Below are 27,466 nucleotides of genomic sequence, written 5' to 3' on the forward strand. Positions count from 1 at the left end.
CACAGGGGAGGCTCCAGCTGTTACCTGCATGAAGTCCCTCAGCCACAGAAGGACAAGAGGTGATGACCTTAAGTTGTGCCAAGGACACTCAGGTTGGATACTAGGAAGAAATTCTTCTTAGAAGGAGTAGTGATACAGTGGCACAGGCTGCCAGGGAGGTGGTGGGGTCACCATAGCTGGATGTGTTCAAAACCATGGAGATGTGGCACAGAGGGATGTGATCTGTGGGAATGGTGGGGGTGGGATGATGGTTGGACATGGAAATCTTAGAGGTCTTTTCCAACCCTAATGATTCCGTGATTCTATACTGCTCTGCAGCCTCTCTAATAGCAAAGAGAACAGGTACACAAATGTTCCAAAGCTTCACCTTGAAAGAAAACCAAATGAACTCTCAATAAGACTCAGCCACCAGTTCTCAAGTGGTTGCCAGCTCTGAGCATACTTTGAAGAGATGTGCACACACTTGCATCACTTTTATATGCATGATTCCCTGCAGCAAGACAAGCATTCTGTACCAGCAGAGAAAGAATAGGCCACTGCGAGTTGCAAAGTTTTGAAGCCCACTGATAATAAAAAAAGCACAGCTATAATTGACCTTTCTTACCAACAGGACCGGCAGCAACCAGATGTCAGAGTAAACCACATTATGTTTAGACAACTTAGTCCTTGCTAACCAATAAAACTCACCCTCAAGACTTTGCAACACTAACCAAATTACTCTAAAACTAGCTACGTGCTTCCCCCACTTGTATCTGAGGTACCACATAGCTGTGGTGTTGGCACAGGCAATGAGGAAGGGAGTTCTGTGGACTGGGGTTCTGTGCTTCATCACGATGGGAAGGCAGGAGCAATGTCTGCAGAGCTGGCTGGCTAAAGGCTTCTGGGGTTGCACACATGAAGCATTTACATGCCAAGAGGGAACCGCAGAGAGACTGAGCAAGAAGACAAAGCATTTCCAATAAGAACTTCTGAAAACTGCCTCCACTTAATGAAAAACTTCAAAGTTTTCACAACGTTAAAAAAGAAAAAGCAGAAAAGTTTCACAGCCAGTTTTGAATACGACCACATTCCAGACTTGCATGTGGTTTAATTTATTTTACACAAGACAATATTTACATCTTCTTGATTTAATAATTTACCGTTTTTTACTTCTATTATTGTTTTATGATGGGAATGATAACGATAATGTCTATCTGTTCCTTTTTTACTCTTGCCAAAGCACCTCAAACTTTTTCCTTTAGTATGCATTTAACATAAAAGACAAATACCTTCTCCTGAAGCTTCACAAATATTCAGAGGCATAAAAAGATGAGTTACCCTTCTTCAGATGTTGCTGCTTTCATAAATAGTACTTTAAATACCCTGCATCTCTGGCTGTGTTAGAAAAAATCCAACACAATTATCTGCATTTGAAATATGAAGCCCGTTTCATAACAGAATTATGAATTCTACAACGCTGCGTGTTTTAAATAAAGCCTTTTGTACTCAAAATCACAATTTTATGTACGCTCTTATGGCTTTTAAGTGGGGACCTGGGTAAAGCACAGATTTCAGTGAAAACAACATCTAAAAGAAACCGCAGAAGTACATAATTATCCAGGTACAGCAGTGTACATACAGCTGTTAAACCCCCTGGTCTTCTGGCAACTCATCGGATTTCTGATGGCCACAATGACCTTCCTTTAGATGAAGCGTCACCCTTTATGAAAGCAAAACCCAAACCACGCACTGGACAGACTGACAGACCCTCAACAACTAAAGTTCCAACGTTTACTTTTCTCTTTTGGGTGGTCCTGTGTGGAGCCGTAAGTTGGGATGTGAAAATGCTTATGGGTCCCTTCCAGCTCAGGATATTCACTGAGCAGTGTTCAAGACCAAGCAGAACAATCTTCTGTTTTTTCCTAAATACTTAATACTCATTAAATATAAATGGGACGATGACATTTGAAGATGAGCCCACTGAGAAAGCACTCTCGACCCTACACAAGAAGATTGTAGAATTATATCATAGAATGGCCTGGATTGAAAAGGACCTCAAAGATCATCCAGTTTCAACCCCCCTGCACATAGCAGGGTCACCAACCAGCAGACCAGGCTGCCCAGAGCCACATCCAGCCTGGCCTTGAATGCCTGCAGGGATGGGGCATCCACAGCCTCCTTGGGCAACCTGTTCCAGTGCATCACCACCCTCTGGGTGAAAAACCTCCTCCTAAGATCCAACCTAAACGTCCTCTGTCTCAGTTTAAAACCATCCTCCTGAAAGATTTACAGTATGTCAACCATTAAACACGTATTTCCTTAAAATGGTTAAAAATATATATATTAACTGCCTGAATGGAACCTCATTTACGTTTGAGAACTGGAAAAATAAATAAATAAATAAATCACAGCACCAAGTTATCCACGGCATCCAAAAAACAAATTTACATTTTACATTTCAAGTAACAACAATGATCAGGCTTAGCACTATGTAAATTTGGACTTTTACATTCAGCTTTCCATGCCTATTTTTGACTCTCACTTAATGAAGAAGGCATGGTCCCTCCATTCCCCTTTCAGCTGAACAATTCTCAGGCACAGTTTCAGTCTGGGTACAGAAGACAGGGATCTGGCACTGAGGTTAAGAGGTTCCAGTACACCACCACAAATCGCTGTGTACCATTAGGCATAATAAAGAAAGAGAAAAATCTTAGTTTCAGTTGGAGGCACAGGAATATTTGTTCTAGTATCTCCATATAAGGTCTTCTGTAAGTCAACAAAGACAGAGTGTTGCCAAATTCTAACCACAACATGAATTATGGTTTGCATATTTAAATGCTGGCAACTCAGTACTGCAGGATTAAAATGCTGAATTTATGCTTGCAGTGAAAACTGGATTGTAACCAAAACTGAACGACTGCAAAGTTAGTGCTAACTCCAGATTGCTATTAGTAAGAAGTCTTAAAAATTCTCCAGTACTGAAGTATAAACCTACTGTTTTACTGATGTCTGACGTTTGCTGATCAGAAATACCTGAGTCAATTTAGGTTATCTGCATTACTGAGTTCTCTAATTCTAACTTTGGACCCATTTAAACAATAGAAAAACACCACTACTTCCACCACATGCCGAATTCTGAAGGGTTACAGAAGTTCCTTCACAAAATGACTGACTCATCAGCAACAGCTAAATGCTATTTGCTCTCCTGCTGTGAGAGCTGAATACTTAAAAACACTTCTGAGATCAGGACAGCAGGCTGTTATTTGCTTTCCCACTACACATGAAGCAATATTCTCCAGCAGTGGAGCACAGTGACCGCTGGATGCTTCAGATCTACTCCATCTACCCAGCATACAGCTGTGTTGAATTTCCATTCGCCAAGAATATGGCATCATTTAAACATCAAAAGCGAACCCAAACTTAAGAGCAACAAGTTCTGTACCTGTTTAACATTGCTCCTTGTTGGAATAGTTACAGGCTAAAGCCATGAAACCCAGTAACCTTTCAAGAATGTGTTTCAGACTCAGAATCAAAAACCAGTGGTGTCTGTGCTACTCAAAGCTACATTAGGATGAATAATTGCTGAAGGAACAACGAGAACTCCCAGGTGTCCTGGAAGAGCCTGCAAGACCAGTTAACACATTAAGCTGCTTAACAGCTCCCACAGCATTCACTGGCAGAGGTGAGGTGCAAGAGATCACTTTCAGATGTACTCACCTTAAATGAACTGTGCACTAAAGTTTCATCTAAATCAATGACCACACACTTCTTCCCATAGTCTGATGCTGTCAGTTCTGGCAGGAGGTATTTAGCTGGTGGCTAAAAAAAGGAAGACAACAAGAAAATGTTAAACCTCTACAGAAGGGGTAGACTTGCTGTGCCAGTAGTCACTCACTGAGAACCAGAATGCACTACTCAAAGCTGAATATTTGTCTGGGCTTGTTGCAAGGACACATAAGGAAATCAATGGCTCATGCAATGCCCATACAGCTTATTCTGTTTTGTAAAATGAAACACTCGTTTAGAATGATCTCCAAAGCGCTCAAAAGGAAAATGGCAAAACACCACCACTAATTAAAAGCAACAGTGAGAAGTGGGACGTCTGATGTACTGACATCTTCTCCCAGCGTCCCTTTCTAATGCCTCAGTTTCAGTTGCTGCTGTTATCCTGCTCCTTCAGGATTCTTTCTGGTCACATCACATTGATGGACATTTACACAAATTCTGCTGGCCGCTAAAGACACCGAAGTGGAGACACTGGCCCTGAAGGAAGGTAATTTTGTCCTCCATGAACATGGTCCTCCATGAACGCTTGCAGGGCTGCTGACAGAGCTTTCTCATGGAGTGCACTTAGAATCAATGCATTAGACATGGAGTTAAGAAAGTTCTCTTAAACCAGGCTATTCGGCATATGCTGCCCTTAATGGCAGTAATTTACACAAAGAAAGAACTTTCTTTTCAAAGCAATGCAGTCACATAGACTTCTGATTGCTCAGCACCCAATTTAACATCCCAACCTGCAATGGTTACATTACTCCAGACTGATTATTATTGGAAAGCACAGAAGTGGAGCTCTTCCTCTTGGAGCTGAAACATTTCTGGCTTAGAGATGGTCTTTTTGATGGAGCAAAAGAACTAGTTCCACAGAGAAGTATCAATAAGCAGAAGCTCAAGACCGAAAGGAAGTGAAATCAGCTGATACAGAACTCACTTCACTCTCCTGCTGTCACTCGAACTGTTCTGTTTGGGTGCTGTTGTTCTGCTAAGGATGCATCCATCCTTTCTTTGTGCTTTTTGGATACAAGTGCCTTTTGTAGAGGTGCTTTTGGAGATCTGAGGTCACCACTTGGCACAGAGCAGTGACAGCAGTGAGTAAGATACTACTGCACACAACCCAGCAGCAAGGATTGCTCTCCCCTAATCACTGATTTATTGCCACATCCAGTTGAAAGATGCTGGCCAGCGATGCCTAGCTACTTCTCATTTAAATAAAGTAACTAACAAAAGAGATCCTGGATGTAAATAGAAGCATCTTTAGCTCAAGTATAAATGATTAGGCGATTTTTAGGAGGGCTCACTGAAACTGACTGAGTTCCTTACGATGAACATCAACAACAGCTTCTCGAGTTGGTGAAATAGAAGCTGCCTTGCTTACAAGCCACTTGTCTTAATATATTTTCTCCCAGCACATATTAACAGTGGCTTTTAAGAAGAAACCACTGCTGCTTAACGCCTCTAAAGCAGGCATGCATCACAATAATGCAATGGGACCAAGATTTACTGGACACTCTTTCTAGGTGATAAAGTCCTACATATACACTGCTTGCACAACTGATTGAGCTCTCTTTGCTTGGCAGCATACTAACACAGAAGGCCAGTGTTAGGGAATGTAGGTTCTTCACTCCTAATTCAGAACCTAAAAGGCACTCCCTCCACCTACAGTTTTCAGAGTCAGGATACAGACTTATAATCTAAAGCAACTTAGGGCTGATCAGATGAGAATCACACCCTTTTCAAGACAATCATCTTCAGAATCCACTGATGCACATTTCTTGTCTGTCTTTGAAGAAGTAAAAAATACAGCTACATCCCAAAATATCTTAAGCATATATATATATATTCATATATATATATTTAAGACAAACTAGCTCCCTTCATCTTTCTACTCTTAAGACTCCTACTATTTAGCATGAATTTTTGAGTGAACTGAATATGGAAAATATATGGAAATAGACTTTATATAGAAACACGTACATGACAAACGTGAACACTAATTTCACAGTTATCTTTGCTCTTTCTCTGGAATCTTGTTCACCTGCCATCAGAAAAAGGATGCACATACACATTCAAAAGGCTATGAAGACACGAGCACCTTTGCCTCGTAGAACCTGAAATCCCTGGCAGGTCAGCCTTCCTATGTGCTTTGGGCTTTGAATTCCACTTGCTCTTGTTTTCAGAAGCACCTGTTTGCACGTATGAATAGAAGAAACGCATCTTTCTCTTTCAAATCCCGCATCTCCGTTGCTTTCAACTTGGAAAACACATTCACTGCCTGATAATCTACCAGGGATGTGGAAACTGCACTGAAGCTGCAGGGACTGCAAGCTGCAGAACACCTGCAGGTTCTGCAGCAAAGATGACATCTTTGGGGGCTTTAGGAACTTAAGGGATTTGTATGTGGGATATCAATCCATTTCTTTGGCTGTTGAAACTTTCTGATGTAAAACAGAATTCCCACGTTTTCCAGTGTAGAAAAGCTTTGATGCAGGAACTGGCTTTGCTCCATATCAAACTTTTATTTCCTCACTGGTAGGGATGGCAAACAAGAGGAGTTGTAATTACGGTGAACAGTTGCCTCTGATAATTCTATTTTAACACGTGGGCTTTAAAAATATTTTAAGTCTATTAAGAGCATTTAAATGCAACAAACAGCAACTCACATTTACTACATAATCCTCTCCAAGATACTACAGTCCTCTGTGGAATTCAGCAGAAAAACAACCTGTAGTATCTCAGTACTGGAAGTCCCAGCTTGGGCTTCAATGCCAACAAGAAATAAACTGTATACAAGTTAAAGCTTTTAAACTTGTCGGTGTTTGGGATTCCTGCGTTCCAGGCAGGTCTCACAGCTGATCAACTAACTGACCTTGCAGAGAAATGACGGCTGAACTCTTAAAAGTCCTATGGAAACTGTATACTGCCCAATGAAAGGAGAGGAGGGGAGCAGGAAAACAGGGCTCCTGGCTGAAGCCAGAACAGCTGCTCAACACAAACCTTTCAAACAATTTGCTATATAAAGCAATCAGAACCTTTCTTCTCTGCAGGCCCGTGCAGAAAGCAGAGCAGAAAGCAGAATTAATCCTTTGGGTACTGAAAATGTTGCCTAGCCTAAGCACAGAACATTAGCTTGCTGTTCAGGCTCCCTCCAGTTCGGTTCTGGTTGCACTCTGTAGCTAACAGCTTCTCCCAGCAGTTGGGCACCAAATGCTCCGACAGAAGCTAACATCTTCCCATTAAAACCCAGCTGCCAAGAGATGGGAGGGACAACTGTGAGGCAGGCAGCTCACAGACTTTCTTCTGGAAAAGCTTATAACAAGAAGTTATCAAAATGCAAGTGAAACACAGATATCCCAGCGCTAAGCTTTGACTTCTGTAGGGATTCTGAAGGCTCCTTCCAGTCCCATTCCTTCACTCGGATTTTAAACAGAGGCCAAATGCTAAAGGATATTTCTAATGTATTTAATGAGGTGCACGTGCATTGCTTTATGCTTCCGACTGCCTCCTCAGTGGAAAGAATGAAAATGCTGAAGTTACTATGGGACTATGGGTCTGATTTTGATGCTTCTATCGTACCTCCTTCCAAACAAAGCTGAGATCAATCCAGGAAAGCACAGGGATCCTGAGCTACACTGAATACACCTCTAAGTCCGTTCTACCACAGAGCTCGCCAGATTCCCATTCCATCTATATGTCAGCTGCTGTTGGCTCTTACCCCAACTGTATTTATTTCACCCCAGAAAACTCATCACTTTGCAGTACTTCCCCTCCATAAAAAAAAGAAATCAATTATGCAATTAATACCCAGAGAATTGATTTCAGCAGAAGATACCCTGCACTGATGCTCTATACGTATCCATAAAACAAAGTTCGTTCTCAAACAGGTGACCCCAGCAGACTGCCTGACATGATACAACTACAGAAAGCCTTGTATTCTGACCAGGGCTTCAACATGAACATTTAATGAGAGTGGGCAGTGCTCTTTTCTGAGCCACTGAGGAATTCTCTAAGCACTCGAAGCGATTACGTTTGCGATGCACCCTATAAAAAGTAAAGGTCCAATTTAATTGCGACCGACCTCGCTCTCTGTCTAAAAGATTTTCTGCTGGTATGTGTAATACATACAACTCAAACAGCCCATTCCTCATCCACGTCCTCGCGTAGCAGAGAATCGAGAGCATTTCTGCCTTAATGGGTCTTAATTACAGACTGAAGGGCATCTCCAAGCTAACCTCTGGGCTCCTGCACTTGGGACAAACAGCCCCTGCAAGATGAGCAAAAAGGACTGCTTTAATTTTAGCCTTTTAATGCCGTGGAAATCCCAGATATGGGATAACCCACGACACCATCCTTGGAGTTGTGCTCAGGGACAGGCTGGATGGGGTCCTGGGCAACCTGAACTGGTAGGAGGCAATTAGCCCATGGCAAGGGCTGGAACTGGATGAGCATTAAGATATCTTCCAATCCAAACCATGTTGTGATTCCAGGATTCTATACACAGCACACTTGAGTCTGTATTTAGAAGGTGACACAGTGCTGTGTGCTGGCCTGGAGTGACAGGAAGAAAGAGCCTGATTGCAGGGCCACAAATGTCATACAGCCACCAGCGGGCACTGCTCCCTTGGCAGCAGGCAGGTCCTGCTGCGGAGAGAGGGAATCAGATGGCACAGGAGGAGAGGGCTGATCGTACATGGTAACCTGCACCCTGAGAAGCACATGCCATTCCAGAGAAGATAAGTTAATTTTGCTGCCTTAAAGTGCTAGGAATACAGTTCAGCACTTGAACTACAATCATAGAACTGCAGGGGTTGGAAGGGACATATGGAGATCATTTAGTCCAACCCGCAGGGTTCCAGCAGTTCCCTACAGCAGGTTGTATAGAAAAGCAGTCAGGTGGGTCTCAAATCTCTGCAGAGGAGAATCTATCACCTCTCTGGGCAGACTGATCCAGGGCTCTGTCATCCCCAAAGTAAAGAACTTCTTCCTCATGTTCATATGGAATTTCCTGCATTGGAATTGAATTGGCCCTCATCCTATCACTGGGCACTACCAAAAAGAGCCCAGCCACTTTCCTCCTGCCCTTTAGATCTTTACAAGCATAAGATCCCCGCTCTGTCTTGTCTTCTGTATGTTAAACAGTCCCTCAGCAACAGAAGAAAGAAAACAGAAGCCTCACAAATCCCTTATTTTCCTACCACTCCCCATGCCTAGCAAAGCACTGCTCTGCATCACCAAGATGGAGCTCTAGCACAGCTTCTAATTTCATGACTGCGTCTGACAAAGCCGTACTCATCTGTAGTTTAAAAACTTTCTTCTCGAGATCTTCTTTCATTAACACTGACATCCACTCTTGGGTAACACTTAATTGTAGTTCAGAGCACAGCCAGAACAAATTGTACATTCAAATGGCTGCCAGGACAGCAGCACTGCCTTGACTGAGCAGCACACAGTGAGCACATCAAGGGAGAGGACTTTAGCAATCAGTCTTATCATTCAGAAATTGCTATTTTCATATACCTGAAGCTTTTCATTTCCAGCTTGCACATATGGAAATTATGTATGTGTATATATATACACACACACATAGGTATTAGCCATGTAAGATGGAAACACAGAATGATTTAGGTTGGAAATGACTTAAAGACCACTGAGCTCCATCCCACCAACTGTGGGCAGGGCTGCCAACTACTAGGATCAGGCTGCCCAGGGCCCCGTCCTACCTGGCTTTAAAAATAACCTCATACTAGAAATAGTAAGTGGGGAAATAAAGAGTGGTTTCTAACAGCTCTTACAAAGCCCAAGAATGGGGGGAAGGAGTGCTGCAGTTTTCCCAGTCTCCTGACACTGCTGCTCTGCAGCACTGAGGGCTCTTAGAGGAGCCCTTGTAATGTTGGGCTACATGAGAAGGAAGGAAAAGAGGGGGAAAAAAAATGCTATGTTGGGGAATACTCGGCTCTTTAGGACTACCAAGGAGCTTCAGAAAGAGCACTGTGTCAACAGCTCCACACACCAGCACTGGTGTGCTATTTCCTGGAAAGCTCTGCAATAATAAAGCCATATAAACAGCAAAGGAGCTCAAAGAAGTACGTCCAGCTTTTAAAAAGCCTAAGTCTTCATAAAAACAAGTCGAAAAAGAACAGCTTTCTTGACCAAAAATGGTCACATCTCATTAAATTAAAAGCTTCAGTTTGAATGGCTTTTTTTTTTCTTTTATTTAGGTTTGAAAAAGAATTCAAATGCCTAATAGCATTCCATGTTTAATCTAGGGAAGATAAGCAGGAATACTAAGGGCCATAAAACAAGAGCTGATAATGAGAGCATCATCTCCAACAAGCAGAGTAACGCAGCTACAGGCACAGAACTCTGCTTCCCTGCAACAGCTCGTATTGAAGGAAGCAACCTTAACTCTCAGACTACTTCATGCATTTGCAAAAGGACAGAAAGCCAGAAAGAAGTTTAGCTGAGATCAAAGCTGAAAGTCACATAAAACCCAAACCCTTCTTTTAGTCTGTGGACATGCGTGGTTCAGTTCATCTCTGAGTATACAACATAGCAGACAGAACACAAAATCCTTCTGTTAGCATGCAACACAAAACAGGCCTGTTAGGCTGCAACGTAAGAGGACTCAAAGCAAAGGTTATGAAAATTATTAAAAGAAAAAGGGATAAAAATACATACACTTGGTATAGGCATGACCTGCATCTGGTCACCCTGGGGAAAAAGAAAAAAAAATCACTGTAAGGGTAATGGCTTTTAAAGGGTAGAACAAAGGTCTGAAGCAGTAAATGTAGCACTCAAACATTTTAAACCAAAGTTCAAAGTATTCAGGGTAAAAATAAAAACAAAAAACAGGACCTGGCGTTGTAGTTGCTGTAATGATTGGTTAGTATATTGGTATTCATGGTTTTTAGGAGACTGGACTGGTACAACCCATGCTGTAATTAAAAAGAGATGATCATAGGAAAGCACCTGTATTTACTGTAACTTTTTCAGCTTTAAGGTCTACCAGTGGGTATATTTGTCCGTTTTCACTGCAGCTCCAGAGGCTCAGCCAGATCTCGGTAGCACAACAGAGGCCCAACTTTTCAAGTTAACTTTGTTTGGGATGACTGTCTCAGAAAAGACAGCATTAATTAAGCAACAGCAATATGACCAAGACCAATGGATGGATGATAAGCCAAAGAATCCCACCTCCTTCAGCCAACGAGAGGCAGAAGCATCAATACTTCCCACAACCTTACTTCTTTCAGTGTGCAAGACGACAGCTAGGACCTTAGCCAACTTCATGTCTCCTTCTCATGCTGGAGCCTGTGGTACTACCACAACACATGCTTACTTCTAGAGCTTGTTGGAGCATCATCTGAAGTCCATGTGCCATTTGAGAAAAGAATGAACCTGAGTAGGTGCTGGTCAGATTGGTTGGCCCAGGAACAGACCATGATCAAGGATAGGGTTATGCAGTACTGACTTTGAACTATGTGTTGTTTTTTTTCTCCTCTCTTTCCATCCTGTCGTAGAATGAAACACAACTGGAGCTTCTCTTCCATCAACAGATGAGAACAGCATAAGATAGAGACATCACTGCTGTTACAGTAAGAGATTATCCTAACAGTGGGCACAAAAACATCCAAGTATCACATCAGGCTTTCCCACAAACGTCAAGAGGCAATCATTGCTGTTTAAGTAGCTTGTTGCTTTGGCAGTCTCTTGAAACAAGAGCTGTGCCCCATAATATTACTGTAAGGCTGACTTTCACGAGAATCTAGAATTAAGTTGATAAATCTCTTGCACCATGCTTCTGTTTTTCTTGCACGATTTATTAAATCATGAAGTAAAAGAAGTGAATTCCCTAGATGGAATCCTACAAGTACATATGCAAAACCCAAAATGGTTATGACAGCACTTGGAAAAACAAGCAGGAAGATACATATGGGAGTCTGCTGTTGAAGCGTTAAGTGGCCATGAACATACAGATGCTTTTTGAAAACAATCCTGCTATGAGAAACTTTTAGGAGTGTCCTGCTTCATTTCCTGGCACAGGAAGGGAAGTAGGTCATAACGCTATCATTTGAAGTAATGACAGATAAATGCATTTGTTGAAGCCTTTCTACGAGCCCCTGATGCTAGCAATAGGACAAAGACGAACTCAGAGTGCCAAAACTTCCCCACTGCATCACTAAGATACACAGAAACTGATTTGCTCGGCCACCGACTTCTGGCTTTTTCTTCACACAGTGATAAATCTCCTCTTTCCCTTGATCTGTGTAGTTCTGGTTGGAGACGCAGCATTTTCAGTACTGCATCTGTAAGTTAATGCTGTCTGTGTTAACACAGGGCACCAATGACCATCAAGTGATGAACCACAACATTTTGCTTGTTTGAGAACAGCCTGTGAACAAAGAACAACTGCTGCTGCTCATCTGTGTCTGCTGGATGAAGGAGATACTCCTGCAGATCTCAAGAACACATTCCCTGCAAGGTCTGTTTTCTTCCCTCAAGTGAACCACATGCGGATGGAAGATCCTTTCCTTCCCTTTGCATTTCCAAGTGTATTTTAAAATACATCCCTGAAGCAGACTCCTTGAAGAGTGTTGGAGACGTGACAACAGGTCGCCAAAATAAGCCTTCCAACATGACTTTGGAGATGGCAGCATCCTGCATCAGAAAGCAGAGGGGGGAAAGACACCTTACTTTTGTAGTGGTTAGGATGGGTGAGGTGGTAATTCAAGGACTTGACCTTTCTGGCTTCATTCTTGTAACAGGGAAAGCAGCAGGGACAGCTGCTGTCCCCAGAATGAACTTCCATCTAATTCTGTCTTCTTCCTCGTTGAGCGTGGATCGAAGCATTCTCCCTGATCCAAGAAATATAAAGAACTTTTCCTTCATTCATTCTCTAGACAATCTGTGTGTCCAACTGTACACAACTGTGAAACCAAAGCAGAAATTACCGCAGAGGAATTGGGCTGTAAGTGAAATGGTGAAGTGCTGAGAGACGTTGGTGTCCCATCACCAACCAGGACTGGAAAGCCAAGGGAGAACAAGAGTAAGTTTGCTCTTTGTTTCCTACCTAGCTCTCTCCTTGAAGTTTGCAGACAGCATCAGTTATCTCCATATGTTTCAAAATGCAGGTAGCGAACTTGTCCGGAATGAAACAACACAACAGCATGCTCAGAATTGACACCTATTGGGTCAAACTGCTAACTGAAGAACAGAAGTTGAGATCTGAGCTTGTTCTGAACAAACACTCCCCCTCTCCCAATGCTGCTGCCCCAAAAAACTGGCTGGTCTTGGCAAACTTCCCACTGCTGAGAAGGCAGGAAAAAATGAGCCAGGATTTCAGAAGGCTGAACGCCGTGTGCTCCCAACGACACATTTGACTCTGCATCCGAGCTGCAGGCAGGATGATATACCCACTGTAATAGACATCACATCTTAGAACATAACCTTTGTGCTGCATTTAAAGTGCTGCTGCATTCGAAGAAAAAAAAAATACATCAAAGAGTTTCAGTAAATACAAGTTACTATTGAGAAATGTTGTATTGAAACATTAGAGAGAGAGTGGACCGGTCGTTACCAGTATTAGCATCACACTTGGACAAGCAGCTGCTCTGTGAGTAAAAGTCTCAAAAGTGAATTCAATACTTCAAGAAGTTTTGGGGCCTTTTATTCTTTAATGTTTCCTAATGGAATAAAAGTCAGTGCTGTAAGACTCCCTTATTTGAAACCACGCTCAGTTTGGCATCTCTTCCAATCCTACAAAGAAATGACGTGACATTTAACTTGCCAAGCAGAATCAACTCACACCGTTTGGTAAACCACTATTGGAAGTATTTTTTTCCCCCTAACACAGCAAAAAAAAAATGAAAATAACTATAGAAAAATCAGCACAATACCTCTGAGCAAAATCTCTGAACCGTGTTCTCAACTGCTTTGTAAAATACCTTTTGCTGCTTTCCTTGCTTTACAGCAGGTTAACATGGAAAGACTTGAGACTTCTAATTAGAAGGAAGGAGGCTTGTCACACCAATTCACGACTATGCCTGAAGCAATGCAGAACACTGAATTTCTATGAAAGCAGCTGAAGCTTTTCTCACTTTCTTTATCTTCCCCTCCAGTTTTTACCACTGGTTTCCATATAACAGTTCCATTGAACAACAACGGCAGAAGGAAAGCACATCCGAGCCATTTTATACTCCAGTTTCTAATAGTAACTATTTAACATCGTTGTGCAATTTCCTCTTGTCATTTCTGAAGGATACACGAAGCACTGCACCACGGTCAGAGGTCACCTGGGAGGCGATCAATAATTAATAGCAGAGGTAATGAAGTGACCATCTGAACAGCTGCTCAACAGAATCTCGACTATTCTAATCTGGCGAGCGGATTAGTACAACGAAAGCTTTAAGTAAACATCAGAAGAGTTTAAGCAGCATGTTGTGAAGCAATCCTTTCTCCTCCAAACCTGGTTGTTCTGCCCCTTTCTGGATGTTTATTTTCACTAATTTAGTGAAACTCAATGATGCTGATGCGCGTACTTGCCTCCAGTTAAGAAAGCACCTCCAAATCTCTTGTGACTCGATCAAACCCAACCTGCCTGCACAGCTCTAGAACAAAGCTCTACCGGGAGAAAGCACAGTCCTGACAGAGTGAGAACATTCAAATACATCCAAATCTTCCATGCTGTTTTTCTGTCTTGGAAAGAATTTCATGCTTACATTAACCACGTTAGCACTGAATATAAAAGCGACACAGAAAAGCACACAGAGCTTATTAGACTGCAGCCTTGCACGTAGAATAGAATTGTTACAGACCTATTTGCACTCAGTGAGAATGACCCCAAAACTCAGCAGCGCTCATTTCCTTTCTACAAAGAACTCGACACGGCTGAGCCTGTTTCAGTGTGTTTCAATAAAATGAACTCAAATCATTTATTATTGTAAGGTATTCATGGGACGTTTCCACCCAGTTATGCTGCAGTCTGATAACTCTGTGCATTCTGTGCTTCGTGTTTTGGACTCACACAGAATTGCACAACCACTGAGGAGGTGCAGCACGAGGATGGAAACCTGTGCAAAACACACATGCAGTCACTTGCTCAGGGCTAAGATGCTATTTAGGAAGTCATGGCATGTTTTACATTTTGTACTCTGGATATTTTGCTTCCAGAGCACTGGAGCTCACGTTCGCTAAGTATTTCTTTACAACACTTGGCTTATTTTTCTCCTGCTTGCAGTTTTGCTGTCACCCTTACCTATGCCTCTTATCTGCCCACCAACACAGCAGGAAAAGGAAACTTCACTAGTTTCCCATTTACTTTCTTTTTAAGGTGAACATGCACATACACGCTACACGCTATTCTCAGCTTTCCTTTAGCATATCCAACTTAGATTTCCCTCACTTCAGCTGAAATGCACCTTGGCTAAGGGAAAAAAAGCCATTAAAATAAACATACAATTCCTCTTCTTGGCAGAGGAATTCTTCAGTGCCCTCACACCCTGTCTTCCCCCCCCCAAGTATATTCCTGGTCTTTCCTCTCTTGCTTTCCTTTCCTCTCTTCCTCCGCATTAAGAAAAAAAAATAGAAACAAATCAAACAATAACCCAAACCCAAGAGTGGGCAAAGCAGGCAGGAAATGAGCAGCATCAAATACACAGAGCTAGTGGGCAGAGCAGAAGTGAAAAGGAACCTATTTATTATTATGAGATTATTTCCTATCATAGATACACCCGTTCTTGCAGTCTCTTAAAAACGGAAGGGGAAAGATCTTTCAGCTTAAAGTATAGCACAAGTGGAGTTTGGAGATTAGGAAAAAGATGGCATTCCTACGTTCACACTGAACTAAAATCCTTCAGTAATATAATGCAAATCCACTCGATATCATCAAGTTGAAAGGCAACACAAGAAACTGATTTGACATGATTCTATGTGCGTGTCAAAGCAGTTTAATCACTAGAACTCAAAGTAAGTAACCTGCTGCTCTTAGCACACAAAGCTTTAAAGTGTTGAAAGTTTAAAGTGAATTGGCTGATTAGGTAAACAACCCTATATATAAAGGGTTCTTCTATAGCCAGAAGACCAAAAGCTGATACTTCTGGACTCAGTGTGCATTAAACACAGGTGGAGTCATTAAAAAAAAGTCAAAAGGATTACAATTCTCTCCCTTATTGGGCTGTTTTTATGTCACTGGAAACACTTTCAAGTGACATTCAAAGCAGCTTCGCTATGCTTTAATGTGAAATACTTCAATCTTCCCTTATTTGCAAAAGAGAACTAAAACCAGGAAACAACTTGGCATCTGGAGTGTTATGGGAAGTCTCCATTTTTAGAACATCGTACTCAGGTCTTCAATGTTATTTTCATATCATAAAATTCACAGAAAATTTGGTTGTAAATTGCAGCTGAATGGATACTATCAGCAGCTCCCCATCAGCTGATATAACACGTTATTCATGAGGCAAACCTGCTGAGACAAACATTTAGTAGCACTTAGTTAAACATCAGTTACCAAAGACCTTTGGAAAGCAGAGTAAGAGAAGAGTCTGACCTTCTGAAGTCCTCCATTCTCCTCCACCAAAGGAGGAAGAGCACTGGTGCTGTTGGTAGATGGTGGTTCGACATTGTAGTCACGAAAGCAGCAGAATAAGGTGCTAAAGATACTTCGACTCCTCTGCTTCTTCAAGCTGATATTACATTGGGACACTAGAATAAAAAAAAAAAAAACAGAGATAAATTCATATAGTACAGACCTACTTTTCCAGATGTACAATGGTTGAACTCAAGTATGTGCTTATTAGCTTAGAAGTCCTTCAACCTTAACAGAAGTTTACCATCATATCGAGACCTCCTTCCCTCTCTTTCAACATATTCGTTCTCAAATGGCACTAGCGTACTACTAACCAACCTAAATCTCAACAGAATCACAGGTGACCATGCTGTTCCAAGACACAGTTTCCAAATTTCCTAGAAATATATTTCCTAGAGGGTGGTGACGCACTGGAACAGGTTGCCCAAGGAGGATGTGGATGCCCCATCCCTGCAGGCATTCAAGGCCAGGCTGGATGTGGCTCTGGGCAGCCTGGGCTGCTGGTTGGTTGGGACTGAACTAAAGGAGAGGAGATGTAACAAAGTTTTCACTGTTGCCTGGGTGAATTTTCTGTCCAAATCCATGATCACATGTACAATATGTAAACTTCTGCAAGGTCAGAAAGAGATCTGGGATGGTTCTGTGTTTCTCTGTTGCTCACAGATTGGAAAAGTTGCTGGAGAGACAAGATAGAAGCAGCCTTGGTAGCTACAGGATCAGGTTAGGAGTGGGTGCTGCTGAAGGAATAGGAAAGCCAGGACTCAGGTTTAGCACTGCACCATATGATATGGTACTCAACCTGTTAATGTCAGACGGTAACAACATGGAATGGCCACGCCGTGTGCACCATGTAAATAACTCTTCTACCACTGGGAGCTTCCCTTTAAACCCCCACAAGGCGTCTGATGGGTCCAACAGCACCGTTCTGTTCTCCATATAGGGAGATCGCGGTTTACGATGAAGCCCAGCAGATATTGTAGGCTGGGACTAAACTAAGTCTTTGCTGCAGAAAACATCTCTATGAAGTTAATAGAAGGTTAATGTTAAGCAAGGAAAACTCATTACGGAATGTTTGCATAAGGATGCTTCTGAACTTTGTCTTCAGGAGGTTCCTGAACACAACCAAGGCAGGAAGTTACCTACATCCCACCACGCTAGCCTTCAAACCTTTGGTCTCATACCTTCCTAGCAACTCCTAAGGGAAGAATTCTTACCTCTTCCCAAGCAGAAAATAGCAGGTATATCTATGCTTAGCTTTATGACCAGTCATTCAAAATGCCACAGTCTTCTTCCAGCTCTTCACAATTGGTTTTAGTTCCATCTATACACACACACACTTCATATACCCAATGCTCCCACAAACACTGTCACTGTATTTTCCTCATTCCCTGTTCCACACAACTAATGATCACACCAGGCACAGCCTTCATGGGGTCTGCAAGAGTCTCCCAAGCCCTTTGTCCAAATATCCAACAGATTCTTTTCACCACATCTCTTGTTAATTAAAATTCAATGAATAAAGTGAAGTGCCAACTGTTGGATGCTCCCCCCCTTGATGACCATTACAATCTAGTGCCATTCTTTTCGTCTTCAGATGCCGTCTAAACAGGGCTATGTCAATACCACACTTTGTAGGGGCTCTGGTGCAGATCCACACTTTCAAACCAGAGGAATGTCTCACCTAGAGCTTCCCTGCCCTCAACCTTATGAGAGATCTCCCTGCTCACAACCTGTGGCTGCACACTGCCTGCAGGAAAGCTCATTCCCACCTGGCCCACAAGTTTCTGCAAGTCACTGTGGTCCAAAGAACTGTGCTGCTCAAGGTCTTCCGCCACATCTGAACGAACCCACAGTGTTACTGAATGTGAGGAAGGGCACAAGGAAACATAAAGGCAAGTTCTGAAATAAATTACTGTAACCACACAAGCCCAAACAGAAGATATGTAACCATACTGGGCGGCCATGCAAGGAGAATGGGAAGGGAAACAATGAAGACAACTGTTACGGTGGAAAACAACACCCAAGAATGCTTACAGCAGAAATCCACACAGCATCCTCACAAACCTCCCGTGACTCACGTTACCCTTTGGAGGCGAAACCTTTATGCTTTTGTTCTCCAAATGAAGGAACTGCAACAGCAGCGTTGAGTTACACGGTGAGGAAAAGCTCCTCCCTCGCGGGTGTATTCTAAAAGAAAAGTTTAGTCCAGGGCTTCTCCCATCAAACTGTGCTGCGGTTGTGTGAAAGACGGTTAATTTGTGCTATTGAAAGTCACCATTAATTATAAAAATGCAATTAATTATAAGACCAGACTGCCACGCAAAGCCCTGCGCGCTCAGGAGGCTCAGCAGGCAGCCTGGCAGCCCCCTCTCTGCAGCCCACGAGGTGTCCAATTATTGCTGCTGCTTCCTAATGAAATGCACGCAACAGCCAGTCATCCTGAAGAACAGAAACAGGGCAATGAAGAGACTTCCAGTGCGTTTCCAGACAAACTAAATGCAATAAAATGAACATCTGCGCATCACGAGCGCTCCGCGAACAAGGTTGTTTATAAGGCAAAATGGGAACGTGCAAATAGGAACGAAGTAGCATTAAACAAAAACCCTTGTTCCTAAGAAGGCAGCTTCTAAATTTATCTGTGATTACAGATGTCTCAATCTTAAGGTTTCTCAGTAGAAAAATGAAGCTGTGTCATCTACAGAAGTCAGAGCTACAAAGCAGTCCCGATGTTTGGAACACACACATCAGGGCACAATTTCTTTTATAATACCTAACACAAAATCCGCACACCATACCCAGATTGCTTTGGTTTTAAAGCTCGTTTACAGTCTGTTGTTGAACTGTTTTAAGTCCACGTGGGCTTTGTAGGAATGGCATTGTCACATACCTGAACCAACTGCTCACATCTGGGTTAACCTTCCTACAGGTAAAAGCTGAGCAAATGGCTCCGTTTACATCCAGTGCCACACGCTCCAGAGTTGTTTTTGCTTCAGCTACATGCGGTAACCTCTCTCCCCATCAAAATGTAACTGAATTAAATTCAGGTCTTGGTTTTTCCATCAAAGGCGTTTCTCTGAAGGGAGGGATCCCAGCTTAGTTTCATGAAGGCAAATCCTTCCCAAAGCACTTAATTCTGCCCACCAAGATCTGCGCTTTGCAGGAGATTTGAAGAAGAGATGGCTAATGCTGTTTTATCAACCCATTCCACAGCATTTTGATAAACAAACTCAGGAGCTGTATCTGCACATTGAGATGGAACTGTTAGCCCGGAATGGCTGAAAGGCAGCACAAAACTGGCTGTGAAAGTGCACTTTTGGGTACTACCTAGGACAAAAAGGAAACAAATAGTCAGGATGGACGTTAATTCAAAGCAGCATGAAGAGAACTGAACCTCCGCCTCATCAAATAACACTCTGGAAATGTTTTTGTTGTTGCAGCAGCTTCAAGGAAAAACCAGCTTTTGCCTGATAATAATTATTAGCTGCATTCCCTAAATGTGGGTGGATGAAATATCCGCTGCTGCTGGAATCTCACTTGCTAAGCACTGACAGCAGTGAATTTCAAACCACGGTGCAGAACTCTGCTCTGCCTTCTCTGTACGGTGTTGCGATGCTCCATCTGCTGTAGCTCCTCAAGGCTGAATGCAGGCAACGGCCACACTGCCCTCCCTCTGAACTGACCAGGAGGAAGAAGAAACCACAAAAAGCCTCAAAACTGCACATAAACCAAAGTTCCAAGGAGAACCCCAAAGAATTCCAAGGAAAACCAAAGAGCTGTGGTATGCTACAGTCTGTATACAACAGTTGCATGTACATATTTATGATGGTCTATCCTTCACATCACATGTGTTACTACTCATCTAAGCCATGACTTAAAGATAAACATCCTTGCTGTCTTGCTGTGCTGCAAGCATTCAAAATAAAAAAAGGAAGACCTCGTGACCAGGAAATACTAAATGAAAACAAATCCATCTGCCAAAGCTCACCTCCTCACAGCCATTCAGCTTGAAGGCTTTAGGAACAGACCCACTGCTTTGGGGGCATTCACATTTAATAATGAAGCCAGAAAGTCAAAACAGCTTTTAACAACCTAATTAACCTGCTGAACCATGCTGTGAGCGGAATACCTTTGAGTTCACATTACACAGCACAGAGCCTGGCCAGCTCCTCCACTTCTGCTCTGCTTGACAAGGCAACAGAGCTTCACTGAGACAGCTGCCACGTGTAGGTGTGCATCTCCAAAGGCCTGAAAGGTGCATCTCTTTGTGTTGTCAGGCTTGCAAGACCCTTCTGGCACAATGGAGAGGGAGCTGCTGTACTTCCATATGAATGTCTGGATGGTCTTTGAATAGGCCTGGATGTGGCCAACCAGCCTTGCCTCAGTTTTCCCCTCAGCTCCATACTGGCACACAGTTGCCTTGTTGGCATGTGCCATCCTGAAGGACCAGGGATGGAGCAAAGATGGACCAAGGGACCAACCCTCACACTTTTCAAACAGGGTAAGTAGCTGATGAGCACATAAAAAGGATATATAGTGTTTTTGCATATATATATATATTTACTCATACACACAACTCAACCTTTCCCTGGTATCTGCCCCTCTCTAAGGCCTCCTACGTTCCACTGGAGCCAGGGAACCCGAGTGCTCTAAAACATGGATCTGCTTAAAGAAAATAACAAAAGAAAATCAATGCAAAGCCACACCTTACAGATACTCTTCTATCAGCTGTAAGTCTGAAACAGCAACAAAGCTGCCATAGCTACAAAAGAACAAAAGCACTTCAAAATAATAATAATAAAAGGAAGAAAGCCCCTCATCTCCCTTCCGCACCACACACAAAGCAAAATGTAATGTCCCTTGGCATAAGGGACTGAACTCAACGTCTTCCCTTTTGCCCAGACATAGTATTTCTTGCTATAGAATTCACGCAATGCAAAAGTAGGACTCCAGAGCAGTGCAAGAGCAAAATAAAGCAGCACAACTAACGCAGAAATAACTCCAGTGACAAAAGATCACCGCTATTTTTAACCGAGTGGAAAATGCAGTGAGCTGAGCTACACAGGAAGCATGATGGAGCCATATTGTGCTGCAAAATAAACATCACTTCTTGCAGTGACGCGACGGAGCCTCCTCCTCCCTGCACCTTCTGTAGGGATAACGCTCTCTGCCACGGCAACCTATAAATAACACACACACATCCCTCGAAACCAACATATTTCAAGCACCGTCGTGCCACAAAGATTCACTGTTAAAAATACGGGGCTTTTCTCCCCATAAAAATCGAGGCGTTTCGGGAGCTGCCTCGTTCTGGAGCCGTGCCGACGCAGAGGGCTGCAGCAACAGGAAATACTGCGCGGTCTGGGCATGCATTGCATTCCTGTCCCGCCCCAAAGCCAGCGGCCAACAAACAAACCTTTCTTCTAGTAAAAAGGGGAGGGGTAAAAAAAAAAAGAGAGAAGCATGAAAAAAAGCCAGGCAGACTGCACAAAGTTCACCAGCAGATGTGGCCTGCAAATGCAAGTGGAGAGAGAGAATTGGGTGCAAGCACGATGGTAAGGCATTGCAAAGATAGAGCAGCAAAGGGCTGGGGGCTTCCATGTGACATGTGCAGCTCAGAGGTGCTGGAAGGTAAAGTGGAAGCCAGAGGGTTTGCTTTAAGGTTTCCTAGCAGCTCACAATCAAAGTCGAGCTGTTAGAACAGAGAGGATTTTGTAGGACAAGAAGATTTATTTTTGCAAAAAGAAGGCGGTTTTATGGTTTAGGCTGAGTATAACATGGAGCACTATGGAACAAGAACTCAGTGCTCAAGTTTGCCTTCAAACATAAACGTAACAAGGAGAATTAGTAACCAGAAAGTATGTTTGTGCATCACGGCTCCTCTGAATTGCTCCCAAGTCAACCTCTGAAATCCTGGAAGATATCCTAAAAGAAATGGTCAAATACTTGAATGGGAAGGCAGGAGAGAAGCAAACATGGGGAACACAATGGCAGAATCTCGAGGTCCGTTCATCACGGCTGATATCCTCAGGCATCGGAATGGGATTTGAGTCAAAACAGCAGTGAAACAAATGTAAACAAGCATGTGTTTATAGAGCAGAAATATGTACAGCATCTGATCTGCTCGGCTCTGCGCTGGACTTGAGCATAACATGGAGGGGAAGGGAGGAAAGAACTCACCAAGCAGTTAGAGCACGGGGCACGAGCTACAAGCAGGTGGGGACCTGGAGCACAACTGGAGCCGCTGCTGTCAGCCCCCATATTCCTACATGGCCATGCTGCTGTTGAAGGTGTAACTGAACAGTGATGGCTAAGCCAAAAGCAGGCTGGGAAAGCAAGCTGAAGAGGAGCCCTTCTGCAGTGTTTAAGCTGTGTGCTGCACACCCAACAGGCACATCCCCCAGCTGCAGTGCACCTAAGGGATGCCATGAGAACAGAATAGTAGAGACATCAAATTCTCTGCTCCACAGGCACTGCCCGGCGCTGAACGTGCCCACCTGCCATACTTATTATATCCAAGCAATTAATATTTCAGGTTGAAGTGTCACTCAATCCTAACACTGCCTGCAGAAAGAATATACACCTATGGCACTTTTTGACTTGTCAAACACCAGACAAGTGATTCACCAACAAAGAAATTCCTCGAGTCTCTCTCCCCCCACAATAACCCTAACCCCTCCAATCAAACATTACCAAACTGTGCCCATCTGATGAAACAAGCTTCATTTACTTTTGCTAAATATAGCAGCAAGACGTTCCCATAGAGACAGCTACATTCCCAACTGCACTTTTTGAAGCAAATCCATCAGAGAGGCATCAAACCTAAAGCGTGAGCCTATTTTTGCAGGCTTTCTCATCTCTTCCCCAGGAACAGCTCTTTGCTAAGGGACTAATCTAGCACGCACGTTGCTACAGGGTGCTCCCTTGCAAGAAGCTCTGCTCCTCCACTTCACTTTATGACTTCTTTAGTCACTCCCTGGGGACGTTTTAACTCAGGCTGCAGTTTTCCTCCTTGCCAGAGAAATGGCTCATCCAGGTCTGCTTCCCCACTGATCCACCTCTAAGAGTGAAAAAGAAACTCAAATGCCCTTTTGTGTGTGTATGTGTGTGTCATCTCAGGTGCCTGCTCTGAATTACCACTTCTTTCTCCCAACGTACTGCTGTTGTGTGGACACTGCATGCAGTTCTCATAGAACACGCTGATCCTGTTAACCTGCCTGTAGAACCACTGAAATCTCACTGCTTTGGAGAAAGACTGAAATGAAGGTACAGCCAGCATACAGCTTGAGCAAGTCCTGGAACCTAATGCATCCGGGAAGAAAAACAAACACATCAGGTTTTGATCATAAACTTGACTGCTGTATGTTAAATACAGTGTTCTGGATATGAACTACAAGTTTATATTGCAGAGAAAAAAGTATTGTTTAAGATCTAGTGGGTGGCAACCCTGTCCAGGTCAGGGGGTTGGAGCTCCATGGTCTTTGAGGTCCCTTCCAACCCAATTCACAGACTCACAGAATGGCTTGAATTGGAAGGGACCTCAAAGATCATCAAACTGAACGAATTTCAGTTGAGTTTTTGGAAGAGCTCCACATATTTAGTAGCTGTATGAAGTCTGAAGGAATTACAACATCAGTCACTGCAGGGTTTCAGTTCAACAGGAACACCCAGCTTCTGTCGTTATACTTTGAGCAAACAGTTAAATCAAAAACCCACGAAGGCATGTGGCAAATTCTCATTAATAATTAGCTCAGACCAACAGCGCTGTGCTGCTGAGGCAAGAGACCTCTCGCTTTGGCTTTCCAACTCCATTTCCCTGGGGCCTACTTAAGAAAGCCAGTAAGATACATGCTGTCAACTCTAAAAAACAAGCATAATGCACTCAACGTGATGTTAAAACATCTAAATGTCGACCTGCATCCAGCTCTACTATTAAAAAAGGCTGTAGAAGAGGGAACAGCCAAAACCAATACAGATCTGACAGTTTTAATGAATGATCAGGAGTCTGACAGAGAGCTTTATTTCCTTGCTGGCTACGTGTGTTCACTGTACCCAAACATGAAGCTGAACAAAACAGCAAAGCCACTTCTAGGAAAGCATTCAGTGTACTCAGCTCCATTCAGCAAAACAACAACAAAAAAAAAGACCAAAAAAAAAAAGAGAGTAATGCTTAATGTTAAGAATCCAAAAGCCTGAAGCAAAAACTACCAACAGCTACAAGCAGTACAAGCAATACCAGCAGCCCCTGTAGCAGGATGGATGGATGGCTGCCAGCCTGGCTTTGCTTTAAGACTATTTTCAACTGATCCTGAGACACACATTGTGAAATACTCCTTCCCTGCTCAACTTGACCACAAAGTTTGGATGGAAGATTTTACCCAATCTGGGATCCATGAAAAACAGCACGTTCCCACCTGGAAATGCAATATTAGGAAAGCTAAACTAGGTTAAGATTGAAACCAAAGATGTGGGAATGGATAAAGTTACTACAGGTTTCACTGGAAGAAAAACAAAACAACAAGCAGCAAAACTCGCCCAACTTCCAGCAATTCCTTCCCAGAACAAAGCCAGGTTTCATGGCTTGTTTAGAAATTCAGATAATCAGCAATGAAAAGAAATGATTTCTCTTCTGACGTATTATGTTTCCAACAGGAGGGACTGTTCTCAAGGCATTCTGGTGCCTTTACCACGTCCTTCAGTGCCGCTCTTGCACTGCAGCTGGAACGACTGCAGACACGTTCGGTTGTTCTCCAAAGCCCAGAACATCACGTACGTTCAGCCCCTGTGCTACATCCTAAAACTTCACACAGAAAGGAAAGCGTGCAGTTTAATACCAATGCTTCGACTTTTACTGATCCTGAAAAGCAGAACACGAACTGTTTTGTTGTACAATGGAACAACAACAAAAATGCTTACATTTGTCAATAATTATGTAGATGCATTCCACCAAACCTGCCTTGCTACCCTCACAGATCACGCCTTCACCCTGTCAGAAAGAACAAATGAAGGTAAAAAATAACACCTGCACCCACCAACAGAACTGAAGCTTTCTATTGAAGCAGAACACGTGCAGGTCTGCTGGTCTCTGTCCCACATGGTAAAAAAAGCTGCTTTTCTTCACTGCTGTTGCAGTGCTAAGGGTATTCAACTCGTTCAGTCCTATCTCCTTGCATCCTCCTCTCTCAGCCATGAGGCAGATCCATTCACCACCGTGTTAAGGAAGGCCTCAGTGCACTGCAGCTCTCGGCACAGCAGACAACCAGCTCCTGAAGAGCACGGACTCTTCATCCATTGGAGCTCTCATTCCCTCACCTGGTCTGAGAGCAGAAGAGCACTAATGCTCCCACCCAGAAGCCCTGCACAGCAGCTTAGCTCAGATGGAAAATCCCAGCCACAGAAACCTGCAGAAGCTGAATCACTGTCTACATCTATGAGCATCAACCAGTGGGGCAACCACCATCATGACCATCCATTTTGGATAGCTCACACACCACACAACAGCTCTCTGTACCACACAACTCAAGGTTTGCCAGTCTGCAGTCACCTCCTGCAATGGGGCTCGCGACTTGGCCTGAAACAGAACAAGGGAACAGCAACAGCCATTTCTAACCCTAAACCTGCCTGCAGTCCAGCTCTACACAGCACAGCTTATACTGAGAGAAGCTCTGCGTGGGGTGGTTGCACCCACAGCTGCATGCCTTGTTCATCTGCTGAGCTTTAAGCCCCCTTGGCTGGAATACATTTCCACCAATAAGTACAGCATTCCTCTGCCCAGCCCCAGCGCATTCACTCACTAAAATCTAAACCAACTCCTGCATTTGAATTCATCTCCCGAAGCTCCATAGATCTAAAGCAGGAACATGCTGTATGCAACTGAACGCTTGCTGAAAAACAAGAGGAATATCTGGCATCTCTCCCACTCCTACGTAACCCAAAAAGGGAGGACAAATAGCTACATATCAGCTTGCTTCATTACAGCCTTTCCTACAAGGCTGTATGCTTCTTGGGGACAGAGGAACGTATTATGAGGCAAATGCATGTCAACGGACAATTTTCCCAGCCCTAAATTTAACAGAGATTAGCAGTACAAGTACAGAGCTAAGCTGTGCAGTACTGGGAATGCACTCACTCTCTGCTGAAGAACTCTGGCCCCATCTCACTGGCTTACAGCACAAGGCATTGGTTGCAGCCCCACAAAGGATCACAGAATCACGAAGGCTGAAAAAGACCTCTAAGACCCCCAAAGCCAACCACTGACCCACCCCACCATGCCCACATCCCTCAGATCCACATCTCCATGGCTCCTGAACGCCTCCAGGATCTCTGACTCCATCACCTCCCTGGGCAGCCGTGCTACTGCATCACCGCTCTATTTGGTGATATCCAACTTGAACCTCCCCTGGAAGCAACCAAAGAGAGACCCACTGAGCTCAAGGAGCACACACTGCCAACCCCCCCTGCCCAGACTCAAACAGCAGGAAGTTTTTAGGAGGGAATTGGCCTCCATGTTGGAGTTATAACAGCAGAAAACTGTTCATTTCCAAGGAATTTTTACGGATCGTTTCCTTAGCCTGCTGTTGTCAGGAATCACTCTGGCGAACCACAGGTAGTATTCACAAAGCCAAGCTGATAAGCACTTGGTAGGGTGTAATTTGCCTCATTTGTCTATATTAGAACTCACCCTCAAAATGCCTGGTTTTGTTTTGTTGTTTTTTTCCCTCTAAGAGAGGCTCAGAGGAATAGCTCAGCTGTTTATATTGCAAACAACTAAAGCGTGGGGAGAGATCAGCCCCCCTGGATCCCTTCTTTCCTGTAAGTCAGCGGAGTTGGCCCAGACTAAGAAACAATCCATCAAGCGTATCTGCACTAAAAACACTGCAAAATAACCCCTTTGTGCAACCCTTCTCCTCCTCTACCCCTATCAATGCAACTATTTCCCAACCACTCCAAACTACGAGTCTGCGTAGTTGAAATACAGATGAAAAGTGCCTACATGGGAAACAAGACGCAGACAAGACACAGGACTAAGGAACCACAGGGTTCCTTGACAAGGCTGGGTGAGGAACCCCTGCCTGATTCTTGTATGCCATGAATGTCTTCCATATCTACCAGGAGCTGCTGAAGGTTCCC

At 43.5% G+C, this 27,466-nt stretch overlaps 1 protein-coding gene across 4 annotated transcripts in view; it reads right to left on the bottom strand.

Annotated features, from left to right (window-relative positions):
• Positions 1–27,466, bottom strand: part of CTDSPL (CTD small phosphatase like) — a 64,582-nt gene that overhangs the window by 11,502 nt on the left and 25,614 nt on the right. For 2 of the 4 annotated variants that reach the window (XM_072327618.1, XM_072327620.1), the window contains 3 exons: positions 16,301–16,455; positions 10,435–10,467; positions 3,697–3,798 (listed from right to left, as the gene is read on the bottom strand). In XM_072327618.1, coding sequence (XP_072183719.1) covers positions 3,697–3,798; positions 10,435–10,467; positions 16,301–16,455 — 290 coding nt within the window. The remainder of the gene's footprint in view (positions 1–3,696; positions 3,799–10,434; positions 10,468–16,300; positions 16,456–27,466) is intronic. The other 2 variants (XM_072327619.1, XM_072327621.1) reach the window with 1 other exon arrangement.

This window comes from Excalfactoria chinensis, chromosome 2, assembly GCF_039878825.1.
Source record: "Excalfactoria chinensis isolate bCotChi1 chromosome 2, bCotChi1.hap2, whole genome shotgun sequence".
Lineage (NCBI taxonomy): Eukaryota > Metazoa > Chordata > Aves > Galliformes > Phasianidae > Excalfactoria > Excalfactoria chinensis.